The 21,387-nt window shown below is 47.1% G+C and overlaps 1 protein-coding gene across 1 annotated transcript in view; it reads right to left on the reverse strand.

Annotated features, from left to right (window-relative positions):
- Window positions 1-21,387, reverse strand: part of LOC144752745 (solute carrier family 22 member 7-like) — a 447,489-nt gene that overhangs the window by 108,627 nt on the left and 317,475 nt on the right. The window contains exon 4 of the mRNA XM_078640602.1: window positions 7,245-7,413. Coding sequence (XP_078496728.1) covers window positions 7,245-7,413 — 169 coding nt within the window. The remainder of the gene's footprint in view (window positions 1-7,244; window positions 7,414-21,387) is intronic.

Genomic DNA, 21,387 nt, shown 5'->3' on the forward strand with positions numbered 1-21,387 from the left:
TAATCCTTCTATTGTCTGTCTGTCTGTCTGAGAAGAATAAACAAAGTCAAACTGCTAACTACACCTAGTCCAGTGACCCAGAACAGGCTGCAGACATCAAATAGCAAAGGGAAGGAAAATGCCTACTTTTTCAAAATTGTAATTTAAACTCTGACTTTGCCATTACAGATTATTTTTAATTACAATTTCATGTACTATTTTAGGAGTTCATCACTACCAGGACCTGTAAAGCTTAAAAGTGCCTGCCCAACCTTTTAATTTCAATGCACTGTGCCCTATAGGTGACCTAGGGCCTACGTAAGGAGGTCACTTATATGCAACAAAGGGAGAGTCTACAGCTTGGCAAAGGGGTTGATTTGGCAGTTTACAACTGCACTCAGGCTGCAATGGCAGGCCTTGGACAGGTTTAAAGGGGCTTCTTACGTGGGTTGTACATTAAGAGCGGCAGCCCTACTAGTAGCAGTTAATTTACAAGTTCTGAGTATGTGGAATAACACTCTACATGGGCTTAAAAAATAAACTAAATATGCCAATTGGGTGTTAAATCATTTCTTCTCTGTTTAAGGTAGTGAGCAGAAGCAGTTTAGCACTGGTTAGCAGTGATAAAGTGCACAGAGTACAAAGGCCAACAGAAACAAATTCCGCAAAAGAAAATGGAGGGTAAAGGCAAAAAAGTTTAGGGGTGACCCTGCAGAGAGGGACAAGTCCAACAATGTATTTGTTTATACTTCTGTTCTTACCGTTTCAGATTGTAAGAGAAAGATAATGAATGTTCAGTTCAGTTCTTTATTTATTTATTTTGGTGGTTAAAAACCATCATAAAAAATACACAATGCATTACAAATCCACATATAATCATTTTGCATTATTACTCTGAACATTATAGTATTAAAAACATATGTTAAAAAAATCTCTTATTTACAAACATTAAACGAGAGAAGAGAGCTGCTAGTTCATTTCATCCTACGTTAGCCCCTGGTATTTCTTAATCTGACCACAATTTTTAAAAAACTCAAAATAGAACACAGAGTGCGCATCTCGGTTGCTCTTTGCAAGAATAGTAAGGCAGTTTTAGCATGGTAAATTTTTGACGCCTTTAAAATGTCCGCCAAAAACCTTCGACGTGGAATTTTATAAAAATAACATAATAATACAAAATGAAGGGTGTCCTGCAGAGACTTATTGTCGCAGCCGCAGGCACCCTTCTGCTCAACTGTTAACGTAAAACCAGACGGGTAAGCTAATAAGTTATGTAACAGATTGAGCCTAAAAAGAGTCATTAAAAAGCTCTCATGTTGACTGTACATTAAAAAGAGATACGGTTCCATACCTATTTCATTACTCACAAGCGAGTGTGCTACTACAGATGATTTATTAGAGTCAAATTGATTCCTCCTGACCTCATATTTTTCCGAAAACTGCTTCCGGACACGATTTTTACAAGAGCTGTCCATATTTGAGGGGTCGGCAAATAACATTTTCTGATCAATAGACTCTAGGGTATCTTTGATGTATTTTAACCAAGGGATTTGCTGCCATCTGTCTCTCCGAAGACAATCAACAATAATCTGTCTGGATAATTCAGCGTTTGGATTTAGCCAAATTCGAAACCAGGTCAGAATTGGTCTCACTTTGATGAGGTCCGAAATATATGGGATGCCAAGCTCCTTATGTGTAATTGCAGCCGGGATGCTCTGAGGTAACTTTAAGAGTTTCTTTAAAAATGTATCCTCCTCTACTTGTATCTGATGTGCATCCCTAAAACCCCACACCTCTGCCCCATAAATAGCTTTAGAGGTACTGACCGCTCTATACAATGTCATTACTTGCTCAGGGGACCAGCGACTCATCCTTCTCGCAAAGTTTAATAAGGCACCGTTCGCTGAAACAAGTTTCCTGGACCTTTCCTCAATCAGCGGGGCAAACCTAATCTTTCCATCGAACAAAAGACCCAAATATGGGAAAGTATTTACAGTGTCCAAGGCATAAGTTCCTATTTTGAACGCAAATCTCTTGTGAGGTTTTTTCCCTGCCACCATGATAAAAGACTTAGTCATGTTAACAGAGAGATCTAGATCCTTCATGAACCTCGCAAAGCCACTGATTAGCTGCTGGAGACCCACTGCTGTTCGAGCGAGAAGGACCGCGTCATCCGCGTACAAGAGTACCGGTATATGACGCGATCCCACTCTCGGGCAGTCAGTCCCCAGTTTCAGCAGCGCACTCTCCAGGTCATTTATGTAAAGAGAAAAAAGGAATGGAGCCAGGATACACCCCTGCCTCACCCCGCTAGTGCACGGGAAGGGATCAGTACTCACCCCCCCCGAGCTATAGCGGACCTTGGCAGTGGTGTTCCAGTGAAGTTCCTTCAGTATGTTAATCAGGTCTGGATCAATTCCCAGTCTAAACAAAAGTGCCCAGAGTTTATTTCTATTTACATTATCGAATGCTGCTGCGAGGTCCATGAAACCCATGTACATGGTCCCTTTATCTGCTTTAGTGTATTTGGCCACTAGAAGGTATAAATTTAAACATTAGTCACTAGTTGACTTGCCTGTTCGGAACCCATACTGGGTATCCGCCAAGGTATTATGTGCTTCAGTCCAATCTATCAGACGGTTAAGAATTACCCTATCTAATAGTTTAGCTGAAACATCAATCAGCGAGATTGGCCTGTAGCACTGTGGATTATCCTTACAGCCTTTCTTGTATATGGGAACAATCACTGCAGTTGACCAAGATCGTGGAAGACCAGATTTGATCGCAGCATTGAGTACTCTGGTCATAATCGGTGCCCATAAGTCAGTGTTACTCAAAAATAGGTCTGGGAGGTGCCGTCCGGGCCTGGTGACTTGTTACGCGTCAGCCCTAGCACTGCCTTTAAGACTTCCGGCAGAGCGAATTCTAACTCAGTTGCTCTGGGGCCCTCCCAGATTCCAACCCCGCTAACTACCTCCAGTTGATTATATAGACTTTTAAAATGATTAGTCCATTGATCTGGGAGTATGTTAGTACTGATTACTGGGGAACTTGAGTCTTGGAAGCAGGGTCTGTTTATAATTCTCCAAAATTGGGCATAGTCCCTATTTTCTCCTGCTTCTCTGAGGTCTGCCCAGACTTCCTTTTGGAGTGTATTCTTCCTTCTCTTAACCTGCATTTTGTAATTCTTTCTACATTGGGCAATTTCATTCCTGTTTCTTGGGGACTTCTTTAAGCACTGCTTTAATACTCTCAGTGCCCGTGAGCAATTCGAATCGAACCATCTTGGGGAAGATATTTCTTTAGTAGGCCTCTTAGTTTTTAATAATCCTTCCACTATTTTGGTTAGGGATTCAAATGCCAGAACCACTTCTCTGCCCTCTGTTGCCAGGTCTAAACAAGTCTCTATATAAACTTTCCCACTGCCCACTAAGGAACTATAGAAATCTTGTGGGTTGATCATTGCCCATCTTATGCGCCTCCCTTGGTCCGTTGGTTGGATTACAATATCCCCCCTCGGATTTTTTACTGGCAGGTCGTTGTATTTAATTTCAAGACAGAGGGGGTTGTGGTCGCTAAAGGGCCTCTACTCCGTACTTACATTTAAAATCTGCTCTTTGGCAAAGGCAGAGATTACTATACAGTCTATTATAGACGCACAGCCTCTTCCCTTGAATGTGGGTGTGAGAGTCTTCCCTGCTTTCGTTGGCGACAGGTCCATTGTGTGGGTAAGGGCAAAGCTATCTAACAGCTTCATCAGCAGAGTGCCCTCTCTGTTATGATCAAAATGAGGTCCCTTTTCTACAGGGCAAGAAGACCAATTAGGAGAGATAGTGGATAACTTTGAACACAGATGACAGTTAAATTCCCCCATTAGTAAAACAATCGGTTCAGACCCCCCCTGCCTTTGGTCAGTTTCCTCATTTAGCCTACTCTCAAGCTCTAGTAGTATAGGGAAGTTTCCATCAGTTGGGCCTGGGTTATAGAAATTAAAAATTCTAAATCTCTGCCCTTGACCCTGGAATGTCACTGCTTGTATATTGTCTGACGCCCAGTCTAATTGTAACCAAGTGCCCTTTAGGTCTAAATCCACATAAATTACTAGACCTCCTTTCGCCCTCCCAGATCTAACTTCTTGGGCCGGTCTGAAAAAACATTTATAGCCATCCAGTTGGCAGAGGTCAGAATCTCGCGCCCATGTTTCTTGTAAGGCTATAATATGGAAGCCCCTTGTGTATTCTTTCCACTCCTTATTATTAAGTTTACCCCCCAGGCCTGCTACATTCCAAGACAGAAAGGCTAGTCCTGCACTATTAGCTTTCCTTCCCTCTGTGCGGAGCACCTTTAATCTGCAGTCCCTATTTTCTTGGGATTCTGAGGTATTATCATTATCTTCCCTCTGATTAGGAGGTTCTTCTATCCTCACTATTTGCTCAGTCCTTTAAATGACAGATCCAGCCTCTAATACAGGACGGATAAATTCCCCTAGTGCAGTAGGTGTTGCATGCTCTTTATTTGTAGGGGGTAGTCAGTCATTTTCGTCGAGCGACTGCAAAGGGGCAAATCTGTTTCTCCACTGAGTATAATCTTGTGGGGGAAGAGACTGATCAGGGTAGTTTATGGGTCTGGGTCTTTGGGTGTATTGAGGCCTTACTAGATTCCACATTGCATTATCAGGATTATTACAGCTCCGTCTCCTTGGGTAAAAGTACCCAAGTGGGAGCGCACAGATTGTACTGGTGTGATTACGGTTAGAATTCTTCAGGATGTAATCCACCAGTCTGGTGTCTCTGAAATTTGCTATAATGCAGTCCCCCCGTATATCCTTTTGCCTCCCTCCAAGTCAATTAACTCTTCTTATATGGAGTATCTCCCCCTTTCCCCATTATTTAATGGTCTATGTATGTTCAACCACTTGGAGATTTTCGCATGTAATTGGGGATGCGATTCTTTGTCTGAGGCCCGGAGTTCCGGAACCCCCGCAAATACTATTACAAAAGGACTTGCTTCTGGGGGTAGATTTATGGGCGGGGGGGACTATCTGGGAGATAGAAAGGATCATAGTCCGAGTAGGATGAGCTAAGGGGACCATTTCTTAAATGGTGGTCTTCCTGACCCCTATGTATTAACGGTTGTAGGGGGGCTTTCTCAATGTTCCTAGTGCTCGTCTTGTGGTTTGATCCCCCTCTCTGCTCTAGATTGGATCCCCCTCTCTGCTCTTAAGGAGCTTTCGGGACGTCATGTATCTGGGCAATCGCGTGTTGGATATTGCTGACACAGTTGTTATTTGTCAATGTGTTATTGTTAGTGGCCGCATTGGTGAGTTGGTTAGGGCCAGAAGGGGATTTCTTAGATGTAAGTTCTAATGTCTTACTTTGTTTGGTCAGTTCACTCGCTATTTTGTCCACCCTACTTATGATAGGTTTTAACTGAGCAATTATAAAAGTTTCCAAGTGTTTTTTAAAGTCTCCCAAAACTTCCTCAATCCATCCTGGTGGATTTGTAGATGTATGCACCCTCTCATCTATCAGGATGACCTCTTGGTTATTTTTAGCTCGGCCAATTCCTGTGAGTGGCTTATTTTGTCTCTGTTGTCCCTTAGTCCTCCCCCGTCGTTTTGGTTTTCTCTGGGGAGTTGGTTAGCTATGCCTTGAGGTTTCTACCCCCGAGGAAAGAGGACGTTGGGCACAGGGAACAGCCTCTGTTAGGTTATTCGGTGAAGCTACGTTCCCAGTCATATTTAGGCTGTCTGCTAGGGTGAGATCTTGGGACAATATTGGCATATCTATTATAGGGTTGGGTGAAGCGGATAGGCTTCTCTCCATGCGTTCTATTTCCCCGGAAACCTTCTTCAACATCAAGTCGATTACAGTGGGGTTTTTCACTTTATTCGGGGCTAGATCGTTTAATTTGACCAGAGTTTGTTTAGGGGTTTCAACTTGGCGAACTTTGCTCATAGCCGAGCGTGTTGTAGTGTGATTAGCCATAATGTATAGAATTGTAGGCTAGGTCTTCTCCTCTTCTCCACCCCGAGGGGCTGACCAAGAATCCTTATATTGAATGGCTGAATGTCTCGGTACTCTCTATATCTATATAAGTTGGACCCCTACCCCCCCTCTTACTAGGGCGACAGCAGGATAACACAAGTCAATTAAAGTCTTACAGCCAAGCGGCCAGTCCCAGTCCAAAATAGACAGTACCTGTCACGGAAAGTCCGAGCCAAGGGGGGAGGCCCGTCCCGTCCCTGGTCGTCCCCAGACGGCCACAGACGGCCCGCCCTCTGCCCGGGCTTAGCCCGGCGACGCCCGCGTGCGTCCCGCGATGCGGTAGAAGCGTCCTGTTCTTATGCGCCTCTGGGCGCGGGAAAGTTGCGCTGCAGCCGGCATTCCGAAGTGGAGCAGTTCAGGCTGGGAATTGTAGGCAAGGGCGCTCCCCCCTCTCGGCGGCCGCAAGATCAAGTGCGGCGGCGGGGGAGAGCAAAGCAGGGAGTCGCGATGTCCAGCTGACCACACAGGTAGGTTTGTGACCAGCAATGCCCCCGCAGCATATGGCCCCCGCTCCTCAGCAGGAGCGTCCTGTTCTTATGCGCCTCCGGGCGCGGGAAAGTTGCGCTGCAGCCGGCGTTCCGAAGTGGAGCAGGGCAGGCTGGGAATTGTAGGCAAGGGCGCTCCCCCCCCTCGGCGGCCGCAAGATCAAGTGCGGCAGCGGGGAAGAGCAAAGCAGGGAGTCGCGATGTCCAGCTGACCACACAGGTAGGTTTGTGACCAGCAATGCCCCCGCAGCATATGGAATGAAGGATCTAGAGAAGGACCCAGACAGCTAAGGAGTTGGATTGAAGAGGACACAGTGTCGTGGAGATTATGAAACAAGTTTATCAGAAATTTGGAAGATCGATGTTATAGAAGAGAGACTGTCATTATGAGATAATTCTGATATTGATTGGTAGGGTACAGTGAACACAGTAAAACAACTGTCAAATTTAGAATGGCTATAGCAATTGTAAAGATACTATAGCCATGCGAATGTGGTGATAAGTCGACAGTTTCACTCAAAATTTATTAAAAAAAGACAGCTGGATACGATTGCACAGATAACAGCAGATAGAGGTATGAGAAAACAGATTCATCCCACAATAGAGATGAATTTGCAGGTCTCCGTCTGTGGCTCCACTGTTGAAAGCTAATGAGAGATAAGAGGTAGGGTGGCTACAAGATTTTCTATAGTTCTACAGGAAGAGCCACACTGCTGTGGTGCCATTCACTTACCATATGATGATGATGGCAAAAATATAGGGGGACGTGATAGCAAAGAGAAGCCAGCGCCAGTCCCGGATCAGGTACGCCACTGGGGCCAGAAGCATAAGTCCAATGCTAGGGTACATGCTCATAAGGGACCCAGCAAAGGTGCGGTGCTTCACATCCATCCACTCCAAAGCTGTAAGATAAGAAACACGGATCAGACATTGACTCGCGGTGGCACCATATAGCTCATGTGTCTGGAACGGATGTATGACATTACAACGCATGCTTTTACATCTCATGCTTTTACAACGCGGTTTTTACAACGCATACCATTACAATGCAAAGTGCTTTTAGGCGCTGGATAGTGAATTGTTTAATTTACTATTCCAACTCCAGTCCCCGTGGATAGTAGGGAAGGTGTTGGATAGTACATTAAACCTATTCCCTATCCTAGAGCGCCCCCCAGCCCAATGCGTTGTAATGGTTTGCGTTGTAAAAGTTGCGTTGTAAAGGCACTGCGTGGTAAAAGTTGCGTTGTAAAGGTTGTTTACCGTCTGGAACAACATCATGGAGCTAATCCATTTCACAAGCTCTTCTGATCACCAAAAGGTTTTTTGTTTTAATTTACCTTTGATGTAGATTTGCTTATTATTTGCTTCTCATGGACCACAACCTACAAAACTAGGGCTGCCAACACTAAGTAACTGGAGAGTTTGGGAGCAGTTGCTTGCCATGACCATGCTTGCTCTTCCTTCAGTGACCAAACCTGGTCAGAAAAGACCTGATTCAGGTCTTGACCAATTGGGGCTGGGAAGGTGGATGATATTTCAGACAGTAACTATACTTCCATTGCTCTATTTCAAGTTGGTTTTATTTAGCATGTATCTTTACTGATCTAAAAGGAGTGTCAATTAAACAGCAGCCCAAAGCACAGAGCTAACATTGAATATAGACAAATGGCAAACAAGAAGCAATATTTCCTTAGTTTACCCCCTCAAGACACTACAACCTCATTTTTAGGTCTCGCCTACACAGTGCGCATGCGCTGCTTAGGAGTATCTTTAGCCGTCGCTCTGGTCATTTTCAAGCACACACTTGTGCTTTTGGTGGCATCCACCTTGCGGGAGCGAGCAGGGGCGCACCAGAAGCACGAGTGCAGTGCTTGAAAATGAGCATACTGCTCTCCCGTGCGCGCACGTGCGTGCGCCTCTCTCCTCGCCCACTCACTGACTCCACCCTCTCCATCTCCTTTTTGCTTGCGCTTCTTGTTGTAAGGAAGGCTTGCCTCTCTGCTGCCCCTGCTTTTATTGTTTTGTGAAAAAGGGCTTGCGCTGCTGCTTGCTTCCAGTGCCGCATGAGCGTACTGTGCGGGATTCTTGTGCAGCTGCTGCTCATGGGTTTCTTGTTTAGTGCGCCACAACCTCCAAGGTTGTGCTTGTTTTGTTAGGCATGTTTCCACTGCTGGTTCGTGTATTGTGCCTGTAGTGCTAGAGTGATTGACTACTCAGCTACCACCAGCGGTATTCATGTCCAACGCAAGAGTGGATTTTAGAGCTGATGCCCATGCTGTGCCTTTAATGGGTCTGACAAGCTTGCGCCAGAGCTGCGTGTGCTGTGTGTGTGAAAGAAGCGTTAACAGCTGCCGCGCATTCTGTCTCGAGCCGGGGAGGCTTGTAGTGTTGATGCGTGTGGTGTTCCTGTTAAATGTGAATACATCTTGTGTCAAGAAGAAACTGTAGACATAAGTACGCTTCAAATGTAAGTAGTTAGGTTAAGATGTAAGAAGGGCGTCCTCACATGAAGAAGCTCGGACTCGGGCAATGCAGCTTTCCAATAACACTCCAAGATCTGGAATCTTGTGTTTACTACAACATGCCCTGCCTATGCCCATATTTACCCTGCTTGGTGTAACGGAACCTTGCCCTGCTATGGTTGGTGTTGTACCCATTATCTATGAGACAGAAATTTCCACTCCTGCACATACTTTCACTGTGTGCGCATGCCTGTGCATTTGCGAACCTAGCAATTTAGTTGCTCTTGCAGTACCTGAAGTGGACTAGCGTGAAGCTTGCACTGCTGCTGCCTATGCTGCATGTGCTTCCTGAGAGATATGCGTTGTTGCTGTCATTGCTATTATTATTATTTATTGCATTTGTAGCGCGCAGCAGCTACCCACAAAGGGTTTCCCGGCGCGAAAAGTGGAGCAAATGTAAGTAAGTTTAAGCGGACAATGCTACTACAAATTAAATAATATGTTTTTTAGGATTTTACGAAAGCTCTTGTAGTTCGTTTCATTGCGTGCCGCTGATGGGAGAGCATTCCATTGCGATGGCCCAAGATAGGAAAAGGACCGGCCGCCCATAAGTGTGAGCTTGATTTTTGGAATTACAAACTTTTTAGATGAGGAGGAACGGAGGGTGCGGACAGGGTGGTGCAGATGGGCAAGTGACTGAAGGTATTTTGGTGCCGTGCCTGTGTGGATTTTGTGCCTAAAGCAAAGTGTCTTAAATTTGATTCGGCAGTCGACTCTCAGCCTATGAAGGTCTCAAAGATATCGGGTAGTTGGGGTAGATCTGGGGATTTTGCATATTAGCCTGGCAGCTGAATTTTGAATGACCTGTAATTTACGAATCAATGCTTTATTTGCCCTCACATAAAGGACATTTCCATAGTCAAGCCTGGAAGTAATTAAGGCATTGACTACTGTTTTCTTGGTAGAGTCAGGCAGCATCCAGCAGATTTTCTTTAGCCATCTAAGGATGGCAGAACACGTGGCTACGGTTTTTACCACCTTCTGGTGCATGTTGAGTGAGTCGTCGATAATGATACCGAGGTTACGTGCTTGTGTGACTGGAACGGGAAGTGCACCAATTTCTTGAGACCAATGGTTGGGGCTCCACAAGAGCTTGTTTTTTTACGAATATGATAACCTCGGTTTTTATCCCATTTAATTTGAGAAAGTTATCTTGCATCCATCCAGATATTTTAACAAGACCTTCCTTAAGTGTGGAGGGGGTGGCAGTGTTCTCAGAGGAGAGTGAAAAAATCAACTACGAATCATCTGCGTATGAATACACCAACAATCCGGCGTCCTCAAATACTTTAGCCAAAGGGCTCATATAAAGATTAAAAAGAAGAGGTCTGAGTATCGATCCCTGTGGGACTCCATGTTTGAAGACATGGGTGTCAGAGCAAGCCGAGCGGGAGAAAAATTGAAAGGTGCAATCTGTTAAGAAGGAAATAAGCCATCTAAGTGCCGAATCGCAAATGCCTAAAGAGCCAAGTGTTTTTATTAATACGGTATGTGACACCGAATCAAAGGCGGCACTTAGGTCCAATAGTATAAGGGCCACAGTCCCGCCCTTGTCCAATTGGCCGCGGATGTTCTCTGTAACCCCAAGCAGAGTGGTTTCAGTCGAGAAGCCAGCTCTGAATCCAGATTGGCCAGGAGGCAACAGATCTTGTGAAGCAACAAATTCGGTAAGAGTTTGATGTACATGTTTTTCCAAAATCTTGGAAAACGTAGGAAGCAAAGAAATGGGCCGAAAGTTCAAAGGTTGATCAGGATCAGATCTAGCTTTCTTTAGCAAGGGGTGGATCATTGCGTGCTTCCAAGTGACAGGGACAGTATCCTCACGAAGGGAGGTATTAAGAAGGTCCATGACAATGCTCAAAGACAGGGGGTCAAGTTTTTTCAATATTGCACAAGGAAGGGGATCCAGAGGAGATCCTGATTTTATAGTTTTAAGAAGTTTGGTTAGAGTCTCGATAGTAATCATGGGCCAACTAACCAGAGTACTACTTAAATATGGAACGGTAGGCCCATCCGAGTGATTGGTGTCATTGCTCTGGCTAGGGCAGGGCAAAGTTTCTGCCTTTGACGGGCTATTGTTTTGGGCAGTAGTAATACCTTGATGGATTTTGTCTACTTTGTGTATGAAAAAGGTAGCCAAGGTGTCACATTGGTGTTTATTTAACTCAGGTGGTATGGCTGATGTTTTTGACCCTGTCAGCTCTTTTACCATTTTAAATAAGGTTTTGGATTGGTTTAAAGCTTCTGAAATGGTCGAGCACACATGTTCGGCTCGAGCCCTATTGCAAAGAGAATGGTATTTAGCTAGTTTACTTTTATATATTTTTCTGGCTTCCAAGGAGTAGTTCTTTCTCCATTTGCGCTCATAAGTTTTACATTCCGATTTTTCTTTTTTCAGTAATTCCATAAACCAAGGGGCCGGAGGTCGAAGGCCCTTACGTTTTAGCTTGGTTAGGGGTAGACAAGTATCGATAGCTGTCAGAAGCCAGTTTTGTACTGCCGTAGACAAGGAATGTATTGATTGTTGTGTACAGGAAGGTGGGAACAAAGGAAGGAATTGAGTGTTTCCAGTTCTAATTTTTTCCATTTCCTTATAAATGTGGGTGCGTTGGAGGGGGCTTTAGGGCCATACATTGTCACTTGAAGTGAAAATTTAATCAGGTAATGGTCTGACCAACAAATTGGCCGTGCAGGCAGAACACTGATTTCCTCTATGTTAGAGAAAATCGGGTCAAGAAAATGACCGGCTGTATGAGTGGGTCCTGAGTTCAGTAAACTTAAATTTAAGGAGGCTAAGTCTGAGACAAGCTCAGAAGTCATATTAGAGGTTTGATATTCTAAGTGCACATTTACATCCCCTATGAGGGAAAAATTTGCAGCATTCATCAGCAAGGGGCTTAAGATCTCAGTAAGGGCGGTTGCCCAAGCCGTGGCAGAGCCCGGTGGGCGATATATAAGAACACCAGAGAAGGTAAAATTAGGGGTGAGGGCAAGCTTAAATGTAGCCGCTTCACAGTTAGGCATGGGCAGGTGAGTAAAATCACAAGTAAACTCTTTTTTAAAGAGAATAGCTAACCCTCCTCCTGTTTTGTTAGTACGATCAATTCTTAATATAGCGTAGTGGTCAGGTAATGCCACTGCTATGTCAGGACCTGAGCTCTCCTGGAGCCACGTTTCTGTGAAGAATAGGGCATCAGGTTGTTCGTCCGTTAATAGGTTAAAAATTTCAAATTTGTGCTTAGGTAAGGACCTACAATTCAGGCTAAGAAAGGAAAAAGTTTTAAGTTGAACATGACTAAGTTCATTCTTAGCTTTTTCCCTGTGCGTAATTGGTTTCCCGCCATGAGTGACTCTAAAATTACAATTGGGGCAGGGCGTGATTTCATCCTCCAAGTGTAGAGTGAAACATTTCCTTGAAAGTGGGCATCCTAATGCCCTGAGCTGTTTAGAGTTATACCTAAGAAGTGGTCGAATGCCCTTACGGGCAGTATGAGCAGCCTGGATCTCAGCAAAAGGTAGGTTGGGTTTAGTGGAGGAGATGTCTGAGGGATTGGGATCAGGGTTTGAGGCCCACGGACTGGTCCTGGCGCGGACGGGCGCAGACGGGCTTGCCTTTGGCGCACCCGCCGCGTGTGAAATTGGGCATGGGTTTTCAAGCCTTGCTAACAGCTGACTGCTGACGTCAGCGCTCACTTTCCCCACCTCAGACCCGGAAATATGCTAGGATCGCTGCTCCCTCCACATCAATCGGGCATGCCAGTGGTGGACCAGGGAGCAGTGGTTATACAATGAAATGCACAGACATTACAACACAGCTTTTTAAAATCAAGCGTCGCAGTGGTGGGGGTGGGTTTTTTAAAATTAGCAATTCGCTTTTCAAATCAAGCGTCGCAGTGGTGGGTGAATATTTTTAAAAGGTAGCAGCCAAAGTGAAAACACCTACTTGCATGCGATTGCAACCTGTTGCAAGTGTAGAAGTGATGTCTTAGCTGCCCTCTCTCAACTTGGGGCAGACGAGCTAGGGCCTGAATGGGAGAAGAGGACTCATCATGGTGACAAGGAAAGACAAATAGAGGAAGAGAGTGTGGCAAGTGAAGGGACTCGAAGATGAAGTGGGGGTGGAAAGGATTTAAGGTGTAAAAAAGAAAGAGAAATGTGTAAGAGGTAAAAGTGAAAGAGAGAGCACTAGGCAACATGCATTGGCAAAGCCAATAGATCTCGCCTTTGGGGCCTTATACATGTTTAGCCATGCATCAGTTAATGTTGTTGCAGTAAGGATATTGTGCTGCATAACTAAATACTTGTATGGTCCCAAAGGCTAGATCTATTACCTATGCCAATGCTTGTTTGTCTTGCATTTGTGATATAAGATGGTGCAAAAAGGGAACGTTACTTGTAGGAAAGATCTTTCATGATCCGGTAAATCCTGTGCCCGGTAGCCTCACAAATTGAAAGCCTTGGGACTGGGCTGGTTACACTGCAATCAGCGGTAATTCAATACAGCCACGCGCGGATACGCAGGGCTGCGCACTGCAGCTAAAACTGCGCACACCCTTGACTACTTTGCCACAAGCCGGATAGAGAGTGTGGAGGGACCCTTGAAGCTTGTGCTTTTCCCTTACAGAAGATTGCATTTACTGAAACACTCTTCTCAGAAATGGTTTTTGACCAATGGCTTTGTTATACCTTTACCTTTACTGACCACAGGGTCTACCACCCCGGTGCGGTCATAAAGTCCCAGAAATTGGGTGTGTTGATGCAACACGTACATTAAATGTAAGGATGCTTGTGGGATGGCTGATTGTTTATGATATCCGGCACAAAGTGTGAATGAGGTTTATGGCAATAGTCTAACTTAGGCAAAAATAATCATAAGAGGTGATAATGCATTATATGCTGGTTCATACAATGGCACCTCCTAATTTCAAGAAAACGAGCATAATCATGCAATGGTTGAGCACCACATTGCAGAAGCATGCAAGTGAGCCCTCTTTCACGAGCTGTCTGATGCAAACATGACGCGTCCACTACACAAATAGAGTCACATGCATGAGAATAGTGCATGCCACATTTTGAACAGCCATGAAATGGCATGTGATATTTTTTTAATGGCACTTGATGTGCTATAGAAAATAAACAGGTTCATGAGCTGTGTAACGGGGCGATGATACATATTGACAATTCCCCCTCATGAAGCCCTGGACCTATTCAGGCCTGCCAGAGTAGGGCCGAAACATGTTGGTTCAAGAAGGCTCATAGGACCATTGAGTTCTAGATAGCCCAAATTGCTATTCAGTTTTACTGTCCCCAACCTCTCCATGAATAAAGGGATTGGTTGAGGGATTTATAATCTGTTGTTATTCCACCTAGTTTCTTTCTCATAAGAACTCCCTTAAACATGGTCACGCCCAGCCTGAACCTTAGGAGGCAGGGTGGACCCGATGAAGAAGCATGACACCACTAGTGTGTGAGGGTTATTTAAAGAAAAGGACATTTTACCTTTTCCGTACTTATTGATGCGAAGTCCAGTTGGACCAAGCATTTCCTCATCATGTAACATGTTGTAACATGTGGTGGGATGCATGTGTATATTGTATCGTTAGTTTGGGAGGATGTATCCCCCCCTCTCCTTTACTATAAGTGAAAGAACTTCTCCTCCCTCCAGGACAGGGCCAGTAGTTCCCACACTCCCAGTTTCTAGTTTACAGTAACTTTGGCTTACAACCAATTGCCATTTTTCATTTAGTTATAAGTCCCTAGGAAAGTACACTACTTATACCTTGGGCCTGTAAATTATTTGCTACTACTGAGCCTGTAGCGCTGATTGTGTCACCCTCCTATGTAGCCCTTTAAACAGGCATGGCATTCCCATAGCCTCTGTGTGTAGTTTTAACATGTCATGTGGGCCTGGCAAAATAAATCTTTTTCTCGTCCCAGACCTTCTTTTTTAAAGCATATAGGTCGACCCTAAGGTAGGATGTGGACAGCCCCAAGGGTGTGGTGCAGTTTATTTAAAAAGTTGGACATGGAAAGGGGCGACCATTCGGTCCCCCCGAACGTATGGTGGAGTACCACGATCCCCCCGGGAAGCCATCTTGGGCGGGAGGCGAGTCTCGGCTGGTATGCCCGAAGCGGCGTAGCCGGGGCGTGCCTTTTCCCGCCCTGGAGTGGGTTGTCCTAGACACTGACGCACTCGGCCACGCCCTCGGTGGCGGGCGGGGGCGGGTTGACGCCCGCCCCGAAGACGGATAAAAGAAGCAACAAGCCAAGAAACATCCTCTTGTTCCTGTGCTCTGAAGCTGCACCTCCCCACTGCACGTGAGCTCAGGACGGAACGAAGAGCCAATTTTGAGTGTTGTAATCTTTCTTTTTGTTTTACAGATATCCCGTCTGGGAATGCCTAAGAAAGTCGAAAAGCGGGTCAGTACCGATCAGATGCTCCGCATGCTCATGAAGGAGGTAGCCGATTTGAAGAAGCAGATGGCGGCTAAGAACGGGGAGGGAGGACCGAAACGGCCTTTGCCGGGAGTAGTCCCCGGTGGGAGAGGCAAGAGGTCCAGAAAGGGGGCGCTTGGGGGTGAAACTCCGGTCCCTGATACCCCACTTGAGGATCCAACCCCGGAGCCGAAGGGGGGGAATCAGATCCCCGTGGTGGTCACCCCCGTGACCAGAGAAGATATGCCTCCCGAGTTAGCGGCACAATTGGCAGCGTGGTTGGGTAAAGATAACGAGGGCACCACGGCTGACGACGCCCGGGCAGTAATGAGACAACTGCGGGAATCTAGGGAGGCTGCGAAGACACCAGCTTCTGTTACCCCGCCAGTTACGGCGGCGGAAAATGCAACAGGCCCAGTTTCGGCGGCAAATGCAGCTTCTGGTCCAGGTAAGCGGCCATTGCCGATCGCGGGGGAAGGGTCCGTGCCTTCACGAAGGGAGAAGGTGGCTCAGCATGTTCCACTGGAAATTAAGGAAAAGATTTGGGCGAATAAGTATGTTAATATTTTTTCTTTGCTTACCGACCATTACGAGATGGATCATGTTAAGAGCCAAAAGGAGCTCATGCATCCGAGTGTTTGGCGCGCAAAAATGGCCGCCTTTAAGGTTGACGAAAACATTGGTACTTGGGGCAGAGCGTGGGGCATTTTTACCTCCATCATGGGTGAGCGCAGGCCCGAGTTGCTGACCGAGTTGCCTATTTATCAATCGCGTATCATGGAGTACTCCGTAGCGTATGGGGGCAATCAGTGGTTCTGCTATGACAATATTTTTAGAAAAGCTAAGGAACATGACCCAGTTTTGACTTGGGATTGTTACGACTCCGTGTCATGGCAAAAAATGGAGAGTACTGGAATGTTAAAAGTACCATTGTCAGGGAGTAGCGGGGGTGAATCTTCCCGCCAATACTCTGGGGCATCCTTTCGGACGGGTGCAGGTAGCGAGTACCACTCGAAGACGAGTGGCAACGCAGGTAAAAGGGGGATCTGTTGGAATTTTAACAGAGGTAAATGTACGAGGCCCCAGGGGTCATGCAAGTTCAGACATGAATGTGGGGGGTGTGGGCAGCCATCCCATCCTGAGTCCATGTGCAGAGCCAAAACGGGTGATAACGGTGGTAGGGGAAGCGCCAAACAGGTCTGAAATAGTCCGAGGGGCGACTTTACCTACTCCGATTGATACCATGGCAATGATTCCTTGGCTCAGTGAATACCCGGATCATGCTTCCGCTGGGGTGTTGCGGAACGGGTTTTCATATGGTTTCCGCATCCCAGTGGGGGATTTTCAGGGTGTAGCTAACTGTACGAATCAACTATCGGTCTTACAGCATTCAGCTGTGGTACAGGCAAAGATTGGGAAGGAGGTGACTCGAGGTCGTGTCGCCGGTCCATTTGACTTGCCACCGGTGGATAATTTTGTTTGTTCCCCTCTAGGGGTGGTCCCCAAGAAGGACCCGGGTGAGTTTCGGCTGATACATAACTTGTCAGCCCCACGTGGTCTTTCCGTGAATGATGCGATAGACCCGGAGGTGTGTTCGGTGCGGTACGCATCTTTCGATGAGGCCGTCGCCATGTTGCATCGCCTGGGGCCCGGGGCGCTGATGGCAAAATCAGATATCGAGTCAGCTTTCCGGTTGCTCCCGGTACATCCAGACGATCAGCGTCTCCTCGGTTTTAGGTTTCAGGGTCGCTATTACATGGACAGATGTATGCCAATGGGATGTTCTATATCTTGTGCCTATTTTGAAATGTTCAGTTGTTTTTTGCAATGGGTCTTCACAAAGAAGACGGGTTTTCAACATGTTATGCATTATCTCGATGATTTTTTGTTCTTGGGGGCAGCCGGGGATCCAGAATGTGGACAGGCTTTAAATGAATTTTGTGTCTTGATGAACCAATTTGGTGTGCCATTGGCGCCAGGTAAGACCGTGGGTCCCTCGACTTCCCTCGAGTTTCTGGGGATCGAGCTCGACTCGGTAGAGGGTTGTTTTCGACTACCAAGAGAAAAGGTTTTGAAATTCAGGGCATCCCTTGAAACATGTATCAGTGAGACTAAAGTAAAACTGCATCAATTACAACAAGTGGTGGGCCAGTTGAATTTTGCCCTGAGAGTAATGCCGATGGCCCGCCCCTTTTCCCGCTCGATTGCACAAGCCATGGTCGGCCTGAAGGAGGGTCATCACCGCACAAGGCTCTCGGCAGAGGTTCGCCAGGACATGCGCATTTGGTTGGCATTTCTTGCGGATTTCAATGGTCGAATAGTCTGGATAAAACCGGCGGTGTCCTCTGAGGAGCTGGGGCTGTGGACAGATTCGGCGGGGAGTATAGGTTTTGGCGCCATATTCGGCACACAATGGACGGCTCAAAAATGGCCGTCATGGTGGCATGAGTGCGGATTGACGAGGAACATTGCTTTTCTCGAACTTTTCCCTATTTTGGTGGCCCTGAAAACTTGGCCTGAGGGGTTCCGGGATCAGTCTGTGGTGTTTTGGTCTGACAACATGACCGTGGTAGAGTGTATCAATAATCAGGCAGCACGTTGCAAATGGATGCTGAGACTGCCTAAAGAAATTGTGTTATTGTGCATGCAGTTGAATGTGCTCTTTAGGGCAAGACATGTCCCGGGGGTATTGAACCAAGCGGCTGATGCGCTTTCTCGTTTCCGTATGCAGGCCTTCTGGGGTTTTCTGCCCGCAGCGGACCCGGTGGCAGCACCCTTTCCCGAAGCTCTCTGGTCTCTCGGTGCCCCGAACTACAAAACCTCGTGGGAGAGAGTTTAGCGCCCAGGACAAGGAAGGCATACGAAGGGGCGTTCCGTTCCTACTGGTCCTTTTTGGGTTCTGCTAGGGGGGAGCTTTGGGGCCAGGAGGAGCTTGTCGTTAAATTTTTGCTGTCTTTACATCAGGCAGGCAAATCAGTAGCTACGGCCCAGAGGCATCGGGCCGCCATTTCCTTTATGGCAAGGGCTCATGGGATCCAGGACCCGACAGCGTCTTTCGTAGTCCAGAAAGCGCTACGGGGGTGGCAACGCCTGGAGGGTCACAAAGCAGATGAGAGGCGCCCGATAGGTCTGGATAGGTTGGCCCTGTTATTTTCCGTACTCCCGGCAACATGTTCATCACAGTATGAGACAGTGTTATTCCGAGCCGCTTTTGCGCTAGCATTCCATGGGGCTATGCGGGTAAGCGAACTAGTGGCGAGGAACAAGCGGGATACGATGGGGGGATTGTGCCAAGAGCACGTTCAGGTCAAGGGGGAGACAATGACTGTCTCGTTTGTCAGGTCCAAAACCGATCAGGGTGCGTTTGGGGACTGCATAATCATACAGAGGATTCCCGGGTCCCCCATGTGCCCTGTGGTTTGCGTAGAGGAATATTTAGCGCAGAGAGTGGCATCATGGGGGGGGACCTTTTTGAGACACGCTGACACCACCCCACTGACAAGGTTTCAGTTCCAGCGGGTGCTTGCGATGTCGATTTCGGCCGCGGGCTTGAACCCCGGCGAGTTTGGGACCCATTCTTTTCGGATAGGGGCTGCTACAGAGGCTACAGCCAGGGGTCTGAGTGTAGAAGAAGTAAAACGTGTAGGGCGTTGGTCCTCGAACTGTTATAAAAGGTATGTGCGCTTGCACATGTTATGAAGCTGTAATGATGTACTCACGCTTCTTGTTTTGTTTGGTTTTCAGTTGCGCAAGCCTACGAGGCGGGGCGGACTGTGCAGTCGACCCGACACATGGGGACCAGCGGTCAGACATCACCGGCTGGAAAAAAGGAGGTGTGGGTCGTGGGCCACTCATACGTGAGGCGTGCCGCGGACGTATTCAAAGCAGGTGACATGATTCACGTGGCTGGGGAATACGGGTACAGTGTGTCCTTCTACGGAAAGGGCGGGCTCTGTATTGACCAGTTTCAATCCTTTTTCGAGGGTTTGTTAGGGCGGACAAGGTCACCGCCGTCTATAATCATAGTCCATCTTGGGGGCAACGATTTGGTGGCCACTGGTAGACGACTTCTTCTTGAGGCAATGCTTTCCACAGTAAGGTGGTTGGCAAGGAGAGTTCCAGGGTGCACAATTGCATGGTCCCACATGATCCCACGAAAAGTGTGGCGGGAGGCTATTTCTGTTTCTGCTCTGAATCATTCAGTAAGGAAAATAAATAACAAAGTGAGTAGATTGTTTCGTTCAAGTTCTCTGCATTCTGTCTCGCATGGTTGTATCAGGGGGGACAGTATGTATTTGGGGGACGGTGTTCATTTGTCCCGGGTGGGGAATGAGTTACTCATAGGAGACCTCTAAGCCTGGTTAAAGAGTTTATAACATGACCTTTAGGCAGGAGTTGTTGTGGGGGGTCCGGATAGCCGGTCAACTATCCGGCCTGTGGCGGTAAGGTCATGATCGGTGAGCAGTAATTGGAAGATCCCTATGGGGGGGCGTCACCCATTACGGATGGGAGCGCTCGGGGGAGGTGGCCATTGGCCCCTCAACGGGGAGGCGGTCCCGTCTAAGGATAGGCCGCCGGAAGGAAAGGAAAGGTGGTCAAGGCCCCTTCCTGGATAGGAGGGGCTACGGGCCCTCCTGGGGAATTTCCCGGGGCCAGGACATCTGCGACGGCAGATGGGTAAGTTGTGTGGGGTTCGGGAGGGGGTTTACGCTACCTCTTAGACACCTCACACGAGTCCTCGGACGACCGTTAAATGGCGTCGAGTTCATTGGGGCCCCCATCAAGTCCAAGGGAAATTGGTAGATGCACTTGAGGTACGCCTCTGTGCGGTTGGTCCTCTCACAAGTGAGGGTGGTATTTATGGTTTAGGGATCTGACACCGGTTACGACCTTGCCGTTGGCCCTTAACGTTAGGATGTACAATTTCAAGTCAAATGTTTTGTAGGATGTTGGATCGGCTAGGAGAATCTTTGTATTAGAGATCTGTTAAGGTTAGCCAAACATCGTAATGTGGAAATGAAATTGTACATAATATGAAACTGTTATTTTAATGTTTTGATTTTGTTTCATATTTTAATAAATACGGCCGGGAGGGTCACTCCCTCCCGCCTTCCAAAAGTCCAGAACCGTTTCGGTTTCCCATCCTTGGGGATTGTGTCGAGAGGGGGTGGCGGGTATCTCAGCCATATGGAAAGGGGCGACCATTCGGTCCCCCCGAACGTATGGTGGAGTACCACGATCCCCCCGGGAAGCCATCTTGGGCGGGAGGCGAGTCTCGGCTGGTATGCCCGAAGCGGCGTAGCCGGGGCGCGCCTTTTCCCGCCCTGGAGTGGGTTGTCCTAGACACTGACGCACTCGGCCACGCCCTCGGTGGCGGGCGGGGGCGGGTTGACGCCCGCCCCGAAGACGGATAAAAGAAGCAACAAGCCAAGAAACATCCTCTTGTTCCTGTGCTCTGAAGCTGCACCTCCCCACTGCACGTGAGCTCAGGATGGAACGAAAAGCCACATAATACCAAAGTGCTTTTAAGTCTTACTTGTCCTAGTAGTGAAAAACTCTGAAATTTCGTTTTCACTACTGCAACCTATCTCTCCCATAGGATAACTTTGGAGTTACCTTATTGCCTTTTATAATTATAATTTCCAAATGGGAAAATATAACTGATTTGTTTTTGTGTGTTTATGGAATCCCAATTTAAACTCCTAACTTATGGTGATGTTTTAAATAACAATTCAGAAAATTCTGCATTTAGAAATGTGGCCTTTTCTTGCTTTAGCTGTTTGGTGCCTGCAGGTTGACTCTAGTCACATGACTAGGTGTAGTTGGGAGTTGGGCTTTGTGTGTTCCTCCTAGACAGCCACACACAATGGGCGCTTGGGGTGACTGGATGGGCCATCACTAGAATGATGGGTGGGAGGT

The sequence above is a fragment of the Lissotriton helveticus genome, chromosome 5_1 (genome assembly GCF_964261635.1).
Source record: "Lissotriton helveticus chromosome 5_1, aLisHel1.1, whole genome shotgun sequence".
Lineage (NCBI taxonomy): Eukaryota > Metazoa > Chordata > Amphibia > Caudata > Salamandridae > Lissotriton > Lissotriton helveticus.